The sequence below is a fragment of the Larus michahellis genome, chromosome 1, assembly GCF_964199755.1.
Source record: "Larus michahellis chromosome 1, bLarMic1.1, whole genome shotgun sequence".
Taxonomy (NCBI): domain Eukaryota; kingdom Metazoa; phylum Chordata; class Aves; order Charadriiformes; family Laridae; genus Larus; species Larus michahellis.
Genome location: NC_133896.1, coordinates 82,815,797 through 82,836,436, shown reverse-complemented (window position 1 = coordinate 82,836,436; position 20,640 = coordinate 82,815,797). Strand labels below are relative to the sequence as shown.

The 20,640-nt window shown below is 47.6% G+C and overlaps 1 protein-coding gene across 2 annotated transcripts in view; it reads left to right on the top strand.

The window, feature by feature from the left end:
* LOC141743873 (alpha-2-macroglobulin-like) overlaps positions 1-20,640 on the top strand; it is a 41,739-nt gene that overhangs the window by 18,440 nt on the left and 2,659 nt on the right. For both annotated transcript variants that reach the window (XM_074588919.1, XM_074588913.1), the window contains 22 exons: positions 803-945; positions 1,301-1,450; positions 1,672-1,842; positions 2,296-2,395; positions 3,821-3,947; positions 4,227-4,455; positions 5,527-5,653; positions 6,241-6,362; positions 8,894-8,945; positions 9,577-9,660; positions 9,788-9,964; positions 10,857-10,941; positions 11,459-11,615; positions 11,902-11,976; positions 14,818-14,983; positions 15,984-16,207; positions 16,799-17,017; positions 17,330-17,457; positions 17,824-17,914; positions 18,484-18,558; positions 18,971-19,073; positions 19,892-19,933. In XM_074588919.1, the coding sequence (XP_074445020.1) occupies positions 803-945; positions 1,301-1,450; positions 1,672-1,842; positions 2,296-2,395; positions 3,821-3,947; positions 4,227-4,455; positions 5,527-5,653; positions 6,241-6,362; positions 8,894-8,945; positions 9,577-9,660; positions 9,788-9,964; positions 10,857-10,941; positions 11,459-11,615; positions 11,902-11,976; positions 14,818-14,983; positions 15,984-16,207; positions 16,799-17,017; positions 17,330-17,457; positions 17,824-17,914; positions 18,484-18,558; positions 18,971-19,073; positions 19,892-19,933 (2,847 nt within the window). The remainder of the gene's footprint in view (positions 1-802; positions 946-1,300; positions 1,451-1,671; positions 1,843-2,295; positions 2,396-3,820; positions 3,948-4,226; positions 4,456-5,526; positions 5,654-6,240; positions 6,363-8,893; positions 8,946-9,576; positions 9,661-9,787; positions 9,965-10,856; positions 10,942-11,458; positions 11,616-11,901; positions 11,977-14,817; positions 14,984-15,983; positions 16,208-16,798; positions 17,018-17,329; positions 17,458-17,823; positions 17,915-18,483; positions 18,559-18,970; positions 19,074-19,891; positions 19,934-20,640) is intronic.

Here is a 20,640-nt window from a genome sequence, read left to right as displayed (position 1 = left end):
AATTTTATTCATATAAATGTCCAAGGATGACACACTTCAGTAACTGAGGCTGGCTATGATACATCTTTAAAAGTCTTTCAACAGTGAGACCATGCAGACATTTTGGAGGTCTATGAGAAGGAGTTACAATGCAGTAGGTATAAACAGTATATGGAAGTAAAAGATCTTGCGTGCTGCATGTTCATAGAAAGTTCTGCATTCTCATTAGCAGAAGTGACTAAACTAACACCCTGGATCACAACTAGATATGTTCTGTCACCTTTCTCTAGATTGTGACATGATGCTCAGGCCCAGCTAGGAACAGTCTTTCAACACAGAAGGGCATTTTCCACTGTGGTTGGAGCAATAGCTTGGTGTTCCAGCTAAATGCTTGCTTAGCAGTAACTTTGCAAAGTTATTCTCTCAACCCCTCTGCAACCTTGACTGCTGCCACCCATTACGACAGTCCCTTATTTCTATATTTTTTCCCCTCATCTATTTTTTGTAGACTGCAAAAGATCCTGGAGCTTGAGGTAGAAAGGGGTTGGGAACATCAAGAAATTATGCCAGATGTTAACTGGGGAGAATCTAGAAGATATGTTGAGGCCCAGCAAACTCAACTCATTCTGCTATAACATGATCACTGTTTGAATGCAGGTGTCTTCAGCAACAGTCATAGACATAGTCATACACATATCAGTATTCCTGCCCCTGCTAACAAAAAATGTTCAGCATGAGTGAACTTGACTTTTTTATCTGGGGAAGAAAAATGCATATACTGGAACATTTTGTATGTTGCTTAGCCTTTTTCTCTCTCTGTTAGTTTATGGGACATTTCAGTTGACATTCCCTGTTGAGACGGCAATTGCTCCCCTGGCACGGATCCTTGTGTATACCACTTCACCCAATGGGGAAGTCATCGCCAGTTCAGCAGATTTCGAGGTTGAAAATTGCCTCCCCAATAAAGTGAGTATAAGTCAGGATTTATGCAACCCATGTTTGTCTCGTGGCAAGTAATTCAGTTATCCGGAATGGAGGCAGAATTCACATGGTCATGAAATGATCTGACCAGGTGTTGACTGAGGATTAGTGACTGAAATTCCAGAATAAGTTACAAAGCCATAACTATAAAAAGTGGAGCAAGACAGGATAAGAAAGGGAATCACCGGTCATTTTTAATTACATTGGTCAAAGTTGAATATACATTAGAAGAGCTGCAAGGCACTAGCAGAGCTCAGTTCAAAAGGCTAGATGCTGTGATATAATAGCATGTAACAGTGTCTGGAAACACAGCTGCTCTAACTTCCTTTTGTGGTTGCAGGTCAGACTGAGTTTTGTACCCAAGGAAGGTCTTCCTGCCTCCAACACAAGCCTGCAACTCCATGCCTCACCAAGGTCCCTGTGTGCCCTCTGTGCTGTGGACAAGAGTGTTCTCCTCATGAAGCCTGAAGATGAGCTCTCTCCCAGCTCTGTAAGTCTTGGTTATTTCTGGTAATGAGCAAGTACAAGAATGAACCGGTTCTTCAACTACAATTAACACCACTATGGACATGTGGTCATGTTTTTTTATAGCTGCATTCACTACACTTGGTTTTTAGAAGCTGGCTTTTATGAAAGGAGTGTTAAGTACTCTCTGTGTCCCTGTAAGTGCTGACCTGCCACACTTTTCCCCGGTTGTCCGCATTTCCCCAGGTGTATGATCTTCTCCCACTGAAGGAAATCCGGGGTTATAGATTCAAGGACTACTACCTGGAAGAAGACAATGTAAACCCTTGTGTGTCACTTGACAACATATTATTAAATGGATTCATCTACATACCCCTTTCTCCTGACGGCGAAGGTGATGCTTATGACATTCTCAAAGTAAGCTGCAGCAGGGAAAGAGTCCTGAGAAGTGACCCCTGGTAGCATAATATTAGAAACCCTTCCTCAGTCATGCATGTTCTCTCTCTATCCGGTGTAGACAGTTCTTTAATAAAGTACCAGTTACTTTGATAACTCACAAACACACCTATGCCCATCTATAGTCCTGCGCAAGACTTTTTGGCTCCTCTCAATCTAAAGCTTTTCACATATATCATTTTCACCTGGGCAGATGTCCCCAAGGTAGACCCCAGCTTTCCATCTGATCATGACAAGATTTAGCCTTAGGATGAGTATAACATGATAAAGCCTCAACATCTGGGTTGAAGTAGTCTACCTGGCACTTGTATACAAGCTTTTGTTATTCTGATCGATACCAGACCTAAGTACATCTATTCTAAATGTACATCTAATACTAAAAATGTTTTGCTCTTCTTTCTCTTTGTTTACTAGGAATTGGGCTTAAAAGTCTTCACTAGCAGCAAGATCCACAAGCCTGAAATCTGCCAGCATTACCCAGAACACATGATGGAAAGGAGTTACGGTAGTTCCAGTAAGAATACATGCTTCGTTTCACCTCCCGCACAACTACCTAAAATTTACCGCTCTGCTTCTTTCCTTCCCTCTACTTTGAATATTAATTACACCAGGCAGACCAGATTCTCTTGTCAGATAATACTGACCTAATGCAGGATCACTCCCTTCCGGCCACAGTCCTGAAACACAAAACAGATAACACCTCTGCTTGCTTATGCCCAGCTAGACATATGTGCCTGGCTAGAACCGTGTGTGCTCGGTGACTCCCGTGCCAGACCCTACAGCCGGGATCCTCTAGGCACTAAGACAGTCTGCCTACATTGGATGGACTGTGCCAGCGCAAAGTAGCGGCTTTTTTTCCATCAGATCTGAGTCCAACTATGGAAACCTAAAAAAGGAGTCTTTACTTCTAGGCAGTCGCATTCTAGCAACAACTAGAGGAACAACTAGGGCAAAAGTGAGCCAAGATAAATTAGAAGGTGGTACAATTCTATGGGTAGATATTTTATCATGGGGGGCTGAGAAATTTGGTTCTGTTCCCAGCTCTCCCACTCACATGACTATATAAGGCTGCGTAGGTCATGTCACTTCTCTGCAGCTGCAGTGACTGTGAAGATAGAATAATAATATCATATTTTTTTTCTCTAAATAGTTCTGAGATTAGAAAGGCTACATAAAACACACTCACCTATATCACTTCCAGTCACTGACTTTTCTGGTGCAGTATCCCAGCTCCTGTTAAAAAATTATAGCTTTTGGCCTAGTGATAGCTTCTGGGTATTCATAACAGATCAGATCTTTGCTTTTGAAATGCAGGATTTGTCTTCAGAGCATGGCCTGAGACAGCTGGCTGCTTTGAGAAGATGTAAAGTGTTCTAAGGATGATGGATAGCCTTTCATAAGGCACTATGCAATCCTGTGAGAAAGCATCTCCCTGTTCTGGAACCATTTATTTGCTAATGGCCAGAGATGTAAAGACCATATTAAACTTAAAACAATCTTAGATGGAGGAAGGGAGGGCTAAGTGTGGTTTCTGTTTCTGGTCATGTATAAGCACAATCAATTCTTCAATCAAATTTAATAAACTATGTGCAACTGTAATATCTGGAGGCAATAAGATCCACATTTGACACTGTATTGCAATAGAAATGTACCCTCAACAACATCATCGCACATGGCTCTTTTGGCACTTGCTGGGTTTGGTGGCAGTGGGGGAAGAATGTTCAACCCCATCCAATCTCTGTAAGAAGAGCAGTAACATTAGGAAAAACTAAATATTGAGATCACAACAGAGAAATACATTTGTTTCTAGCGGTCAAGGTTTCAAAGCTGTTCTTCCAATTTTAAAATTTTAGCTAAGAATAACCACTACCTGGAAAGAAAGTTAGAATGGAGTTTGACACTTCTTTTCCTTTGTTCCTATCCTCGAACAAAATGCTAGTCAGTGCATTGCATATGCCTGATGATTTTGACTATGATCTAACGGAACATATGGCTGCTGGCAATCCTGCGGAGACCGTCCGGAAGTACTTCCCTGAGACATGGATCTGGGACATAGTTTCAGTGAAGTAAGTGTTCTTGGGAACGTGGAGTGTGGTCACTGGCGCAAAACCTCAGAAGATATTTAAGTCTCTATGGAAGCATCGGTATTTCAGTGAGAGGGGTATTTCTAGTAAACGGAGGGATTTTTCAAGGTCACTAAGTGTGCTTTGGGAGGACATGCAAAAGCCAGTGCCCATATCCCAACTGGTCAGGAGTTTGCTGTCAGCAGGTGTTGTTCAGTAGGCTGAGAAAAATGTAGATGATCACCAAAATATAACTGAAATGTGTTCTCCATCCCCCACCAGCTCTGAGGGAAATGCTGATCTAGATGTGACCATCCCTGACACCATCACCGAGTGGAAAGCTAATGCATTCTGCACTTCGGCAGACACAGGCTTTGGCCTGTCCCCGACAGTGTCCCTCAGAGCCTTCCAGCCCTTCTTTGTAGAGCTCACCATGCCCTACTCTGTGGTGCGTGGTGAGTCCTTCACACTGAAAGCCACCGTTTTCAACTACTTGACCGCCTGCATCAGGGTAAGAGACATTGATAACTTTGCTCAGACTGACAGCTTAGGGACTTGGGGACTTAGGGACTTAGCTACAATGGACCACTTACCACATGGTTTCCCAAGCCAGATGACTGATCTCCAATTTCATATGGGTGTACGTGTGTAGGAATTCTTGGTGTATTTAATAAAGGGGGAATATGTTTTCCTGACAAAGTTTTGAAAGTTATGTTTGATTCAGAACCTAAAGATCTGCTGCTGAGGCCCCCAGCCTTGTCATCACAGATTTATGTCACTGTCCTATAGAAATATGAAACTGCATACCTACATGGAAACTCCAGGTTCACCAGGGTGGATACCTAAAGGATACCTTTAGTCTCATCTCATGTAAACATCTCATAAATTATCACGCCAGATTTGCTGGAATATGCAGTCTTCCTGTGATTTATTGCATCTGCCCCTAAGACGCTGGGCAGAACCATATAGCTTCACTATTCTTATCTGCATTCTTTCACCAGCAAAAAAGACAAGACAATTTGGGAGGTGATTCGAACAAAATCTCAATCACCTTTCCTCAGTTTTTTTATAAATACAGATTTTATTCTAAAAGGAATGGAGCTGAAACAAGGAGGGGCACTGATCCAGCCATTCCAATGCACTCTCACAACTGTCTTTCCTGTTTTGTTTGCTATTTGCAGGTTCCTTATTCCACTCTCCCTTGTTCCCTTACAAGCTTTCCCACTGCTAGCGTTTTACCTCTTCACCCAACTAATCATGAGGGGGGTCTTTAATTCATGGCTAAGTTTTGTAGTCATTGCTTTGCCTTTACTCACGCAACTGGTCCATGCTCTCCATTTTTCCAGAATCAATTTCCTTTACAAAAATACATGTCCTGCTCTCTACACTTACCTCCCCAATCTCTTACAATTGTACACATCTCCATCTTTTCCCACTTCATCCCCCAGTTCTTGCTCTGCAGTATCCATAAGGTTCTCAGTCCCACAGAATAACCAGCTCCACTACCCATTTCCATGTACTGCACTGTCTCCACGTTCTTTGCAATTCCAACCTTCATGACACCTCTCTGTACAACCGGCAGGTCAGCACGTCTCTGGCTGAATCTACTCATTTCCTGGCTACACCACTAGAGAAGCAGGAAGAATCCTACTGTGTCTGCATGAATGACAGGAAAACTGTGGCTTGGGCAGTAACACCAAGATCTCTAGGTAAGAAGCTGGACAAGAAAATACTGGGATCAGATATCTGTGGACGACATCAGATCTTTGGTGTGATGAGCTAGGTGACTCCAAACCTGTCTGGAAGAATCTTGTCTACACCAGAAGTGAGAAGTCCAACCCTGAGGTTGAGACGCTATACTGGGATGCAATTTCCAGGTCCTAAACAAACTATTTAAGTGTTACGGGACATTGTTTTCTTAACATTTGAATAGCAATCACAAAATCCCTTAATGCATGCAAAGCACTCAGACATTCCTGTTGTGGAGCTGAGAATGTCTTAGCTTAATGTGGCTGGGTCTGAAATATTTTAGTCAAAGCTTTCTTTCTTTCTCTGAAGCCTCCCAGAACAAGACCGATTTACAAGAGCTGCCCCTCCACTACTCTTCTTACTGATGGACTAACACCTGCTCAGGTGGCCATCACAAAGGAGGTGGCTCCAAGGCTGCAACTAGTCCAAGTTTAGTTCTCCTCTTGGAAAAGCTTCTCTGTAACGCACCAGAGAGCGCCCACACAAACACAAACCCGCGTTTCCCTGGCACTGCCCAGCGGGGCTGGTTGACCCCTGTTTGCTCCAGGGCAGGTGGAGTTCTCGGTGAGCACTGAGGCCCTGCAGAACCAGCAGCCCTGCGGGAATGCCATCGTGGAGACCCCTGAGAAAGGGCAGAAGGACACGGTCATCAGACAGCTGCTGGTGGAGGTATGCGGGGTGCTGAGTTTGGCAGCACAGAAATGCAATAATAATTTCATGCTCCACAGCCACAGTTGCTGTATGATAAAGGTTTTCTGTTTTCACCATGATAGCAGCAATAATGGCTTGTGTGACTTTGACTCTGCACGCTTTTATAAAAGAAGCATTGATAAATCTCACGCAGGCCAATAGAGCCTGTAACTCATAAAGTTGCCATCTCATAGTAAAAGCAGGGTATTACATTACATAGTCGGACAGAAATAATAAGGCAGGCAATAATGACACGTTTGTCCCAGACACATCATCAGGGAGATAAATGAGAACTCCTTCGGTTTACCTGTGATAAATCACAGGGACAGGCTGCAAATGGAAGGCTCGCCAGAAACGTTAGGCGTCTCCTCCAGCACATGGCCAGTACTCTGGAATATGGAACAGCCACCACAATCTGCAAATATTTCCAAGCAAAACTACCGTCATTGTTTTGAATTGTTTTTATTACACTTTTAAGAACGTTCAAAACTTTTTATTTTTGCCTTCTTTTGTACATTTTTTTTCTTAAGCAGTGTTTTGCAATGATAAAACCACAGCTCTTCCCATGATAAATAGCCAGTCATAAAATTAATCCACAGTATAAGACTCTCTGTGATACTAATAGCAAACAAAGAGTACTGGCTTGTTGTAGAGTGAAATCTACGTAATATCACATGTCGTAATATTGTCAATCCTACGCATGACAGGAAGGAATAGTCGTATTTAACAAAATTAAGTTAGGAGTAATATATAACATTTCAACTCCTCCTTACATTGCAGACGTTCCAATTTTTAGTAACGCAGAGCTAGGATTTATGTAATATGGAACTTCGGAACTTGTTTTGCTAGCCTGAATGTAACGATGGAAAAGCAATCCTATCTCTTAGGCATCTTTTCTTTTTTTTTAAATTTCACTTATTTACAAATTAATTTGATTGTGCATTTTATGGATCAGGGCGCGAATAGCTGTTTAACATTTCAGGAAAATTTTCCTTGTTTCATATATGCCTTCAGGGAAAAGCATTTATTTTGTTCTTTGAAGATACTGGAAGATCAGAACTGTAAAGTCTTTTCTCCCAGATGGCGGGGGAGTGAAAATAACTGATCGAGCACTAAAATGACTTCTGTCAGGGTATCTGAGAGATTACTGGTCTTATCCTGTTATTGTAATGAGGTAATAAATCTACAGCAAGCCTTGACTGGATGGAATCAGAGATTAGCATCCAAGGCTGAACAATTAATTAGGAGGGGTGGATACAGTGTAACTTGCTTGGGGTGGAGCTGCATTGTCCCAAACACAAGGATGTCAATATCCCCTGCAGCAGGCAACGCATCCCCGGGGAGAGAGAAGGAAGCGTGCCAGAGCCCCTGGGGCGTCCTCTTGACCCTCGGGAAAAAAAACCTTGCTGGGAGCTTGTTGGGAAACAGGATGTTTTTTCACCCAGGAATTTCTCAGCTGGAAAGGAAAATCTTTCAAATCGTTAGTTTGTATGTTTTAATTTCCTGTTGAAATGTTCAAAATCAAACAAAACAATGGATTTCTCATTTAGTAGCATTTCATAATGACATACTGAAACAAACAAGAAGCATTTAGCTCTGTCATGGTTTATCCTAAAAGCTTTTTCTTTTTTTTTTTTCTTTTTTTTTTTCCCCCTACTCTTTCTCTGTCTTTTCATACTGAAGAATGAAAGACAATGTATTTTAATTATGTGAGAAAGTGAAGGTAATACCATTGTTCACATGCTGGGAAAAAAGTTTCAGCTGGCAAAAGTTGGGAACCAGCAATGAAACAATGGGAACTTTCCTACTTGGAGATTAAAAAAATGGATGTGGGGATATCACTGAAATAAACTCTGACAAAATATGTTTTCTGGTAAATATTTGATTCCTGAGTTTTATGGAGAATGTTTTCACAGAAACCAGGATTTCTTTGTTGACTTGAAAAATTAGTGTAGAAGTTTTTGAAACAGAGGGAGGATGTGATCACCGGTTGACTGTGGCATGTATTTAAATTTTGGGTGTTGTAACATGTCACTTGTGGGTGCATTGGAGTGCTCTAGTTGCCAACTGTCACAGTCTTACATACATATCCTCCTGGCACCCCAGGCGCTCAGCCGTCATCACAGCCTGCAGAGTTCTGCTGGACTGGGCCGAGGTGGGCAGCACCTTGGAAGACAGGTGATGTCTTACTCTTGGTAGCATCATCGTGCACGTTACCTACGCCATAACCTGTGAAGACGCAGGGCCTCTCTCAGCAATAAGAAAGGAAAGAACATGTATTAAATTTCACATTTTTATTAGCCAGTACATTATAGTCCTAAATTATCCTCAGTTTAGCACATGGAAGAAAAAACTTCGTAAGCAATTTTTAAAGACTTTTCAGTATAATGAAGTTATAAGTATTTAATTTGTTTCGAGTTCCTTTTAGTTGCCCTCCTGTATTTCTTCCTTTTCATTTTCGTTGTTGTCATTTCTCATTTTTTGCTTTTTTTCTTGCTATTTTCCCCAAGCCGGAAGGGACTGAGGTGGAAACTACCTACAACTCTGTGCTCTGTGCATCTGGTAAGAGCCTTTTGCTTTCTAAGACTTTCTTTGCAAAGGTTGAGACTAAAGACAAATGGAAAAGACAAGGTTTGTCAATGCTCTGAGAAGAAAGGTTAGGGATCAGATAAAACTGAACAAACTAGATGTATGTCCATCTGGTAGTGAAATTAGTTCTTCCTAAAGGAGAAGAGCTGAGACTAATAGTCCCTGCAATTACAGAGGCAGAGCACATCTCATAGGAAATGAGGCTGGCCGGGTCCTTGTAGGGAGAGAATATCTGGGATTTAATGGGGTTATCTCTAACATTTGTCATGCAGTGGGTGTAAAATCACAAACCAGAATCTGCAGTAAGCCAGACTGCTCACCAAAGCAGAAAAGGCCAGAAAAATAGCCTGGAAAGTGTATTTGTTAGTTCATGCCAGCTGATAGTTCCGTGTAGAGGTCCATGACAGTCTGTGTGCGAGGGTATTGCAGGCCCAACACAAAATTTGCAGGATGGGAAGCTTCCACAACAAAATTAGAGATGAATGGATTTGTTGAAGGAAGGAAACCCCTGTCCAGGGGATGGTGTCTCACCCTCTTAGCTGCTACCCATGCATGTAGATATATCCGCAATTGTAACAAAATTGATCTGTTTTCTTTATCCCAGAAAAGTCTATGTCAGAGCCAGTCTCCCTGGTTCTCCCAGAGACTGTGGTGGATGGCTCAGCCAGAGCATATTTCTCAGTGCTAGGTAAGTGAAGCATTCTTCAAGTATCACATGCTATTTTGAAACACTGCCATGTTTTTCAGGCTGTGCTCAGTCTACTGGCAAGCCCTGAACTGTGCTAATTTACACTGGAAATTGTCCCGCTCCCCAGGCGACATCATGGGCGCTGCCATGCAGAACCTGCACCAGCTGCTCCAGATGCCATTCGGCTGTGGGGAGCAGAACATGGTCCTGTTTGCACCCAACATCTATGTCCTGGACTATCTGAACAAGACAGGGCAGCTGAGCGAGGAGGTCAAATCCAAGGCCATCGGATACTTAGTGAGCGGTGAGCTGGGACATGGCTTTTGCTTTTCCGTTCATTCCTTTCCTTGGCAACTGGATAAGGACGCTATAGGCCACTGGCATGCGTGATCTAGGAGAGGTCGTCCTGGTGCATACAGGGAACATGTGGTAGGTCAGGTGTATATAGTACAATAGCTATAAGAGAGAGAACCCTGCACTCAGGTAGAGGTGCAGGGTAAGAGAGGACAGCGTGCAAACAGGAAAATAGAAAAGTCCAGGACTGGCAATAACTCAAGAGTTCTCTCTGTAAGAAAAGGGATATATGTAATCCATAAATCAGGCTGCAACCATTCATCGTGGCAGCCGCTTGTTGTAGATCTCGGACCCTCCTTAGGATTAAGAATACGTCACTCACCTCCAACTAGGCCAGAATGTAAACACACTAGCTAGCACACGTTAGCAGACATAACACTGGTACATACATACACAGTGGGTATCTGCTGACTAACAAGGGACTAGTTTTACTCAGTTATTTCACAGAAAAACTGCACTTCCTCCAGTGAAAACGATCTTGTTTTCTGCATTCCTATCCTGCGTGGGGCTCACCTTTGTATTCAATTCTCCTCTGGGAACTGTTTTCCAATTTTTCTCTCCAGTCTGGGATACATTTACTTCTCCTCATCAAGTCTAGGGCAGAAAGTGGCAATGACTGCAGACACCCAGTTTCCAGGTGTTTTGGGAGGGAGGAAGAGCACAAGGATGGAAGTACTCGGTGCTGTGGGTTTGCCTGAACTTCCGTTGTAACACTGAGCTGTGTAGCTCACACTTGTGCCATTAGAAGGGGGACACTGCATCCCATGTCTGCTACATTTCCTTTGCACGGCTCCGTGAAAAGTACTGTGACAACTAAAATATTCTCCCACTCTCTATTTCAGGGTATCAAAGGCAACTGAACTACAAACACTGGGATGGTTCTTATAGCACATTTGGGCCCCTTTATGGGCAAGTTGGGAATACCTGGTAAGGCTTCAGTACCACTGGCTTTTCATTTCTGCTTTTCATGCCTCCCCTTTCCTCAGTGTTTCCTTGTGCTTGGTCATTATGGAGGTTGAAATGGAGGTGGAAATGAAATGATAATCATGGCATCACAGGGTAATCATGTGGAATAACGGAGCAGGGAAGGATGCCTTTTAGTTTTGCAATGCTGCACTGAAAGCTACTTACCTCCCCTTCTTCAGCTCAAGTGAGGGTGACCTGCAGGATGCCCTAGCTAGTTCTTGTTAGCAGAAGATGCTGTTGAATCGCCAGAGTGCCATTGCCCACCTACCTGCAGCCCTCAGGGCTATGAATGGCAGGGTCCATTTACCATTGGTCCCTATCTCACCAAGTCGCTGAGCTGGCTCACAGTTTCCAACCAGCCCTTGTGATCTAGTCCTGTAGCCTCTACTGCTTTCCTCCAGAACAGTGATGACAGATGATGACTTCTGGTGGGTAACAGGCCTGCTCAGGATATTTCAGTTCCCTCTGCCACTTTCAGGCTCACAGCCTTTGTCCTCAAGTCCTTTGCCCAGGCCCGGCCTCACATCTTCATAGATGAGAAGCACATCCAGGATGCTTTGGTCTGGCTCACTCAAAAGCAGAAGGAGAATGGCTGCTTCCACAGTTCTGGGACGCTCCTGAACAACGCCATGAAGGTAACACATCTGCCTGGTTGGCTCCACACGGGCTTTGTCAGGCTGGAACTTGACCATAAGTCACTCTAGGGCCAACAGCTATTTCAGCACTTGGGGGTTGGGGAGGAGGGGGAGTTAAATGTGCGAGCTATCACAGAACCAGGAAGAAGCCAACTGAAGCTTCTGAAGGACTTACCATGAGAAGGAGGCTAGGAAGAATTTGTCCCTGCAGGATGTAAATATTTAGCACAGGGAGAAGCAAGTGGTGCTGTGTGGGCTCAACATCTACTTTTGCGGTTCCCCGCAGGGTGGAGTGAGCGACGAGATCACGCTGACGGCCTACATCACTATTGCACTGCTGGAGATTCCTCTGCCTGTAACCGTATGTGTCTGCACCCCAACCCAACCTGGCACTAACCTGTCCCCCCCCAAGATTATCAGGTCCCTTTACCTTTTGAAAAAAGAAATCCTGTCTGAATATTCTTTCCGTTCAAGCCTAAACTGGAATAATATTTTTCCTCTATTTTCCTCCCTTGTCCAATCCTGTCTCCCATATACACATTTCATTTAATCTTTTTCTGAGTTCTTTTGTGGAGAATCAAGCTTTTGCTCCTTTAAAAGAGTACAGCTTGGATTAACAGTTAAATTATATTTATATCTCTGAAATGAGCCAAACAGTTTTTCTACACCCACAAAAATCTCCTTTTGTTTGTTGGAATAGTACTTTCCTGTTGAACCACTTCTATGGGCCCTGTTGGGTTGGCACAACAGCACAGGTCTGTAAAGAAATGTGGCACACTCAGGGATTCATTCTCATTTTCTCTGCCTCTTCTTGATTGTTTTATGGGAAATCCCCATCCTTAATGCTTGGGGAATAAGGTATAGCTATAACGTAATAAAGTATGCCTATAGGGAATACCATAAACAGTAGTCTGTGAAAAGGCTGAGACTTATTTAAAAGCGACGTGGGTTCAGTCGTTCTGATCCCTGAGTCTGTGATCCCCTCACTGTGAGACAAGCCTCTGGTGCAGGTAAAACTGGAGTGTGAATTGTGGCAGAAGAACTGCTGAGCCAGGTTGGTTGCCAGGCTGCTTGTAATCCCTCTGCTCCAAATGTAGTAGGGACTATTTTGTGTTTAAAGTTTTTTCCTGTATAGTGAGAAACAGCAGAAGGAATTATTTTGTCAGTAGGGTGATATGGACTTCATGGGATATTAACTCCACCAGAGGAGTACTCTTTCTTTGGTATGTGTTGTGTTTAGAAGGCAAGTTCTCAGGCAGAACTATATTGGATAACAAGGATGTTTTTCATCTCCCTATCTGAGCCTAAAAGTGCCACTGAATGTGGAGGGGCTTGTCAGAATCTGATAGGAATATGGATGCATTTCAAGTTAAGCTGCATGAACTCCTGTGCATAGCATGGCCCTAAGGTATTTAATGCTGCTGGCAAGCGTACAGACTATTTCTGTAAGTAAAGTAAGCCTTATTAGATCCCTCACAAAAAACCTTACCAGTACTGTCCTGAGCATGTCTATCTATGCCACATCCCGTCATTAGACAGAACTCCTCCCCAACACTTACCTTACAAACAGCAGTAAGCATAGAAAAACCTTAGGAGAGGCACAGACCCAACCAATTCTATTTTCATTCTTTGCTTTCTCAAAAGCAGCTGAATTGCCTCTACTAAAGTGACCACAAAAGATTTCATCTTCCAACACACACCCGCTGAAGGCAAAGTATAAAGCCACTGAAAAATAAGTCTTTTCCTTCTAGACCATTAATTAAGCTGTAAATGTGCTGTTAGGCTTCAGATGATGGTGTGCCCCCCTGCAGTGTTATTGCTTCAATTTTATAACAGTTTTTCCATCACAAATGAGGAATAGTAATGTGTCTTCCTGAAAGGTCATGGGGGGACAATGTCTGTTACTTAATACCATGTAAAGTAGCTACATTTTGCTTTGCTTCAGAGTTTGTGCCCTTAAACCGTACTTGAGTTTCTGGCTTGTACAGAGAGAGAAATTACCTCCAAAACAGAAGTTACATCATCAAGTTTCAGCAAAATGAAATTTTTACATAAGGCCCTGGAAAAGGGGAAATAAACAATAAAAAGGAAAGGATAGAACAGAGGGTGAAAGCATAGAATAGTCTCAAGGTGATAGCTAGAGGAGGAAGACAAGTATCCAGTACATCTACAGAGAGGAAGCATATCACAGAATTCCCCTTGCCCTGATGTTACCTGAAATAAAGGCTCTTGAAACCAAAAGTAGTTCAGAGAGGAGATATTGCTTTATTCGATGTCGGGTGCTAGGAGGAAAACCCACAGATCTAGCACACCTTACCGGGGATATTCACCCATTATTTATACACAGAAGATGCTCATACTTCCACCTACCTAATACATAACTCCACCTGGGCTTACATATTCATTAGGATGACCAAATAGCCTTTTTGCACCCGCTTGTTAAATTTTGCAGCGTCAGCAAGACACTTCTGTGCAGGCGTGAGTTCCTCAGTGGTCATTTGGGTGGGGATACCCTTCCTCACATTATCCTTTTAAGGTATTGAGTCATCTCAGGACAGTAAAAGTTTACTGTAAGTTGGCCAACTTGTTGACGATGATAAGGATATTCCTTGAAGTAGCCACAGCTCTGTCCTAATTGGTATAGGAGCACATACTTGATGCATAAAAGAACCTTGAAGCGATTAACTACTCCTTGTTATCCCATCCTTGGTGATTAGCTACTTCTGGCTGTCTCCTCATTATCGCTATTTGTAACATCAGATCAGTGACTAACTCCTTTCTCACACAGTAAGAAGGTCACTAATTAACTATTTTCTCACATAGTAAGAAGGTTAGTAGGAAACAACATTTTAGTTAGCATATTGTTATAAACAAAGCAGAGGCCTGTCTTTGGTAACACTGAGACAGAAACAGGCCTCTTCTCAGGGCCCTGCTTCGCAGTCTTCAAATTAAACTGGGAAAAAACATTACAAGAAGTGTTAAAGAAAGCCATGCACAAGATAAAGAACAGCCTCTGGTTGGCCATTCATTCCAGGCAGCATTTGACCTGGAGGTGAAGGGTTCAATGTACAATGCTACAATCTTTGTCAGACAGGAGAGAGGGGATGTTGAGGGTCCATAGGTACCATCTGATCCCTGTTGTTCTAAGATGGACCTCAGTGTGAGCTCTGGCTGCTCCAGCTCAGTCTCTCTCTCCTCCTAGCACTCAGTGGTGCGTAACGCTCTGTTCTGCCTGGAAACAGCAGCAAATGAGAAAGAAAACCATGTGTACACCAAGGCACTGATGGCGTACGCCTTCGCCCTGGCAGGGAAGGAAGAGCAGCGCAAGGCATTCCTTGGCTCACTTGAAAAGGATGCTGTGAAAAAGGGTGAGTGCTCCTGGTGGGATGTCTCTTCCTTCCAACCCGCTGGCCTTACATCTTCCCTTGATAAAACGGCTTTTATTGGTGGGGCAATGGCTGCAGGAAATGGCTTCTGTGGGTGAGGAAAGGTGGAGGGAGAGGAAAGACTCGTGGCAAAGGGCTTGCGTTTTTGAGAACTCCCTCTCAGTGCCCGCTCCACTCCTCTGCTCCAAGGGAGTTGGTCGGGAAGCACCACGCACCATCCCCATCCGTGCTGAACTATCGGGTAGCTCTGCCAGCGCCTCTCCTCACTCCGCTCCTCTTGCCGCACCAGGCGCTGCTTAGCAAAGGCTTGGCAATATTTATGGCCGCTCCTTCCTTCCAGTGCACGTGCTCAACATAGAACAAAGTGGACCTTGCACAGCACAAGGCACAATCAATCAGAGAGCAGCTGGATGTGCTGGGGGAGAAAATGAACATTCGGGTCATTTCACAGGCCATAGCACCAGCTCTGAGTCTTCCCAGAAATCACCTAATGACTCTGAGCGTTCTGGTCAAGTCAGGCCGGACAGTGAGTTTGCCCAAGCGTTGGGTAGCAGGGTTGTGAAGGAGGGATCCCCAGCACCTTTTGCCTTTCCCACCTGCAGGTGACTGCCAAGCCCTGGTCACATTCTTTGGGTCACTTTGCCTCCCAGAGCTTGCCACTGCCCAGCCCCGGCCTCTGCTCAACATGGGCAGGAGTGCCAGCCTGGTGCTCTGCTGGTGCTCAAGCCCATCAATGTCTGTGTGAATCTGGAGTCTAGGCCAAAGTGGTATCCAGGCCGGGGCACTGAGCCTCAGCAGCCTCAGACCAGTCGCAAAGCTGCAGCGAGTGTAAACCCAACCCTTCCCACTTCGTCCTACATGACAGACGCATTGTGGGGGCTGTGTCCTCTCAACCGGACCAGCAGCAGATCAAGAACTGCCTTGCAGTAACTGCTACTGATTGCTTGTGTGCTTCTCTCCACCCTCCCTGCCTCCTGTGAAGATGGGTCTGTTCACTGGCAGCGGCCTGGGAGGGAGCCAGAGGTTGATCTCCCGTACTATCGCCACCGAGCTCCCTCTGCTGAAGTGGAGATGACAGCCTACGTGCTCCTTGCTCACCTCACCACACAGCCGGCACCTTCCCAGCAGGAGCTGTCGTTCGCATCTCTAATTGCAAAGTGGATCAGCGGTCAGCAGAACCCCAACGGAGGCTTCTCCTCCACCCAGGTGAGCGGCTTCCCTCCTGGGACCTCACACATCAATCTCACAAGATGGGAAGCGTCAGAGACCCAGCTGGGAGCACAGTACGGTTTGCCAGGGCAGGGACTGTAGCCCTGCAGTGTATCCCCGCCGTTTCTACCAGGGTTGCCAAGTTCCCAGGAGGCTAGAGGCTAGCGTGTCAGGTAGGGCCTCTGGGAATGACTGACATTTTGGCTAATGACCTGGTTTTCTTGACACATTGGGGCCGAACACTAGGGACACAAGGGACGCGTGTCTGCGCCAGCACGGAGGGCTCCCACCGCAATTTGTTTGTGCCTCTCAAGTTGCTGCTTCACCCTGTGGCGAGCGAGTGAAGCTGCGCAGAGCTCCATCCCAGGGAGCTCAGGGAACATGCAACTGCTGTGCAGAGGACACAGGAAGCGAACGGAAACACGCAAAAGCTGCTCCTTCCCTCTCTGCTTTGTACTTAGAACTGGAGAAAGTGAAGAATGGAGGGGAAGGTGCCTGCCAACAGCAAAGGGCGGGCTGTGGGAGGACAGGCTGTGGACAGGCTGAGGAACAGGCTGTCCCGTGGGTGCCGGCACCCATCTCTTGCAGGACACAGTGGTGGCTCTCCAAGCCCTATCCCTGTACGGAGCTGTCACCTATGCCAAGAGCGGAGCAGCTTCCAAAGTGACCCTGCGATCTGGAGGGGACTTCCAGCAAGACTTCCAAGTGGATCCCACAAACCGGCTGCTGCTCCAGCGCGTGCCCCTGCCCCAGGTGCCCGGGGACTACAGCACGGAGGTGTCTGGCGAAGGATGCGTCTACCTGCAGGTGAGGGGGTGGCGGGTGGTGGCATCCTGGGAGGGGAGCCCCTTGCCAGGCAGGAGCCAGGGAGAGGGCAGGAGAGACAGCGGAGAGGAGAGGGGTGCGAGGGAAGGCTCTGGGAGGGGGAACAGGAGAAGAAGAGTAGACATACGTGGAGGAGCAAGAGTGGGAGGAGAGGAGGGAAGGGAAGGATGCAGCAGTGCGGAGGAGCTGTGAGAATGGGAGAAGGGGGGAGGGTGGACGGGGAGTGGATGGTCTCTCTCGGGTGTAGAGCGTGCACGCACACACACTCACACAGAGCTGCTGGCTCTCCCCTAGACAAGCCTGAGGTACAACGTGCAGCCCACGCAGGAGGACGCACCCTTCGTGCTCCACGTGTACACAATCCCAGAGACATGTGCAGACTCCAAGGCTCACAAGGCCTTTGACATAGGCATCAATGTCAGGTGAGCTGGCGTTTGGGTCTCAGCCCTCCTGAGAAGCCCGGGGAGCTGGAAGAGGTCTGGTGGTCCGAGGCGAGCCAGGCTGGAAGCCCTGGAAGCACAGTGCATCTCCTGGAAAAGTGGGCAGGAAGCAGCTGGGCTGGGAGGAGAGGCTGTGGAGGAAGGACAAGTCCTGCAGTGATGCAGCTGTGTGGGCAGCCCAGGGCTGGGCTAGTGAGCAGCTGCATAGGGGAACTAGCAGACCCTGGTGTAGGTGAAGAAGTTGCTGGACCGCCAGGACAGGGTGGGGTGCCAAGCGTTACAGAAAAGGTGGAAGTGCCCCCAGCTTTGACTTGAGGTGCACTGAATCTTTGTTGGTTGGTTCCTTAGTTACACCGGCGAGCGCAATGCCTCCAACATGGTGATTGTTGATGTGAAGATGCTGTCGGGATTCATCCCTGTGAAATCCTCCGTGAGGAAGGTAGGATGCTGTGTGACGCACATCTTTCAGTATGTCTGCCCCCTATATCAATTTCCTTATTTAAAGTAGCATCTAATTCTTCCCCAGGTATCTTCTCCACTGTTAGGCCTGTCCCTTTTTTCCTCCAGTTATTCCACCCCTCAGCTGAGCAGGAGGGTTGAATGAGGGATTCCAGCAGCAGCACTCCCTTCCCACCCCTCAACCACTCATGGCACTTTGCAGTAGCTCACATGTATGAACAGTTTGGCCCTGAGACCAAGAGCTGGGAGGAGACCATCAGGTCTAATTTCAGGGACTCAGGAGCCTTTGGAGATGTACTACAGCTCAATGCAAGTCTCTCATTCCATTTTTTGTGTCACGGACACGCAAGAACTTGAGATGGTGGCAAACTGGGGGAAATCTTACTGTGCAGGGCTTCACACAAGAGTGTTTGCCGAATTCCCTGCGAAGTACTCCCCCTGTGCTTAACTTCTCAGCATCTACCTGATGAGGTTCTAGGGATGGGAGGAAGCTTAGATGAGCTGAAGGAGGGTCAGATCAGCAACCTCTTCCACATCTCCTTTTTCCAGCTCTCAACTGCCTGGTTTCACCAGATCCAACGGACAGAAGTGAGCACAAACCATGTTCTGCTGTACATAGAGCAGGTAAGAACTGACCCAGGGCTGTGGCAGGACACACAGTGAGCTCTGCAGCACACTGGCAATAGCACACACAGGGACAGAGAGCAATGTTAAGCATCTCCAGGCTTGTGAACATGAAACATAAACCTCGCTGACACTGACCTCCTCTCTGTCTCATAGGAGACGCCTCTGTCCCAGCCCTCAGCAGCCTTTCCCACCACCCCACGCACCCATCGGGCCCTGACCACCCCACCAGCCAGGGGCTCCCCCAGGCTGGGGAAAGGCCCCAGGGTTTCCCCTGGTCCCCCAGCCGGGCCTGCAGCCCCCGCACCCCACAGGCACGGCCACGGGTGGCCGGGGAGGCCGAGGGAGCCCGCGGGCGGTGCCCGGGCCAGCGCCGAGCAGCCCCCGAGCCGCCGCCGCTTCCCTTCCACAGCTCAGCAGCCAGACCCTGAGCTTCTCCTTCTCGGTGGAGCGGGACGTGCCCGTGCGGGGCCTGAAGCCAGCTCAGGTGAAGGTCTACGACTATTACGAGACAGGTGAGTGCGGGGCTGGGGCGGCCGCGGCAGCCGGGGCGGGCAGCGGGACGCGCGCCGGGCGGGGGGACTGGCGGGGACCCGTGGCTGCCGCTGGCCTGGGCCCTTCCCCGCCCCGCGCCGCCCACCGCGCCCCCAGCGCAGCGGGGCCCGCAGGGCTGCAGGCCGCCGCCCGGGCCCCCGCTCCTGACGCTGCCGGACGGGCCCCGCAGCGCAGCGGGGCGACGACCACGGCGGCGGGACCCGCCCGCACGGCTGCCCCTCACACCGGCGGCTGCCGCGCAGCCCTGCTCCCCTGCGGGAGAGCGCGGAGCAGCCATCCGTCCCCCGCCCTCCCAGCCTGGCGCCTGCACGGCCGGGCCCGCCTTCCCGTGGAGAGGCGCCGTCCCGCGGGGCAGCGTCGGGGGCCGGGGGGCCGCTGCTCAGGTGCGGCCCCTGCTGCCAGGCAGCCCCGCCGCTCCCGGTGCCTCTGCTGTGCCGGCTGCTGCGCCAGGCTGGCGGCCATAGCCGAGTCGAGCGCGTGTGTCACCCGTCCCCGCTCCCGTGCTGCGAGAAGGTGGTGCCCGGGCAGCCCTTGAGCTCGCTGGGCCGGAGACCTGCTGGGGCTGCCCGGGCGGGGCGGCTCTGCCTGGCTGCTGCAGCCCCAGACGGGGCCGCCACCGGGGCTCCCCCGCCCAAGTGGGGTCTCCGGGGGGAAGCTGGGATGGTGGCGGAGGCCTGATGTGGGGCCTGGGAGAAGCGTCTCTCTGGCACCCGTCCCTCTGCCGGGAGTGCCGAGGGGCTCCGACAGCCCGCTCTCTCCCTTCCCTTCTCTTTTCCAGATGAATTTGCCACACAGGAGTACACCGCTCCCTGCACCACAGGTAGGGTACTGCGAGACCTTTCCTTTTCTTCATTGTATTTTTCTGTTTATGCTCCATGGGTAATTTGGGTGAGATTGGCCCAACTCACAGGCACAGATTTTGTATGCAAAACTGAGAGCACACTGTTGTTGACTCATTCAAAATCCATAATCCCTGAATTCTCAGGGTGGTTTCCATAGTCAGGCTCTCCTGGCTTCAATTAAGGTTGTGTCCTTGTTGTTCTGTTACTGCCCCGTGTACTTTTTCTTTGATTTCAAGTTTCTTATATCATTCTTGTCTCAGATTTGAGGTATCTTATGGTCCTTCCTGAGAGCTCCAGCTAGTGTAGCTCTAGGATCATGCTGAGGGGACTCGGCTCTTTCAAACCACCCAGCACGCTCCTCCCCAAAAGCACTCTCTCTAGAGCAATAGAGCAAATCAAGGCCACCATAAAGCTGCATGTCTTGGTCTGATCTACCATAATTTCATGCCATGCTCCAAAACCTCCTTCCCAAGCCTGGCATACATTTTCACTAAAACTGTAATGCAGGGCTGCTCTTAGCCCTTCTCTTCCTACTCTGAGCATGGAGCAGTCGGGAGTCCATATTACACAGGAATCCCTCCCAACCCTTGATATTGAAGAGGTAAGTTTTTGGCTCTTATAGGAACTCAGCCTTGCCTCTTTTGTGTGTTGACAGAAAACTGCCCTGGTGGTAGACTCCCCACCT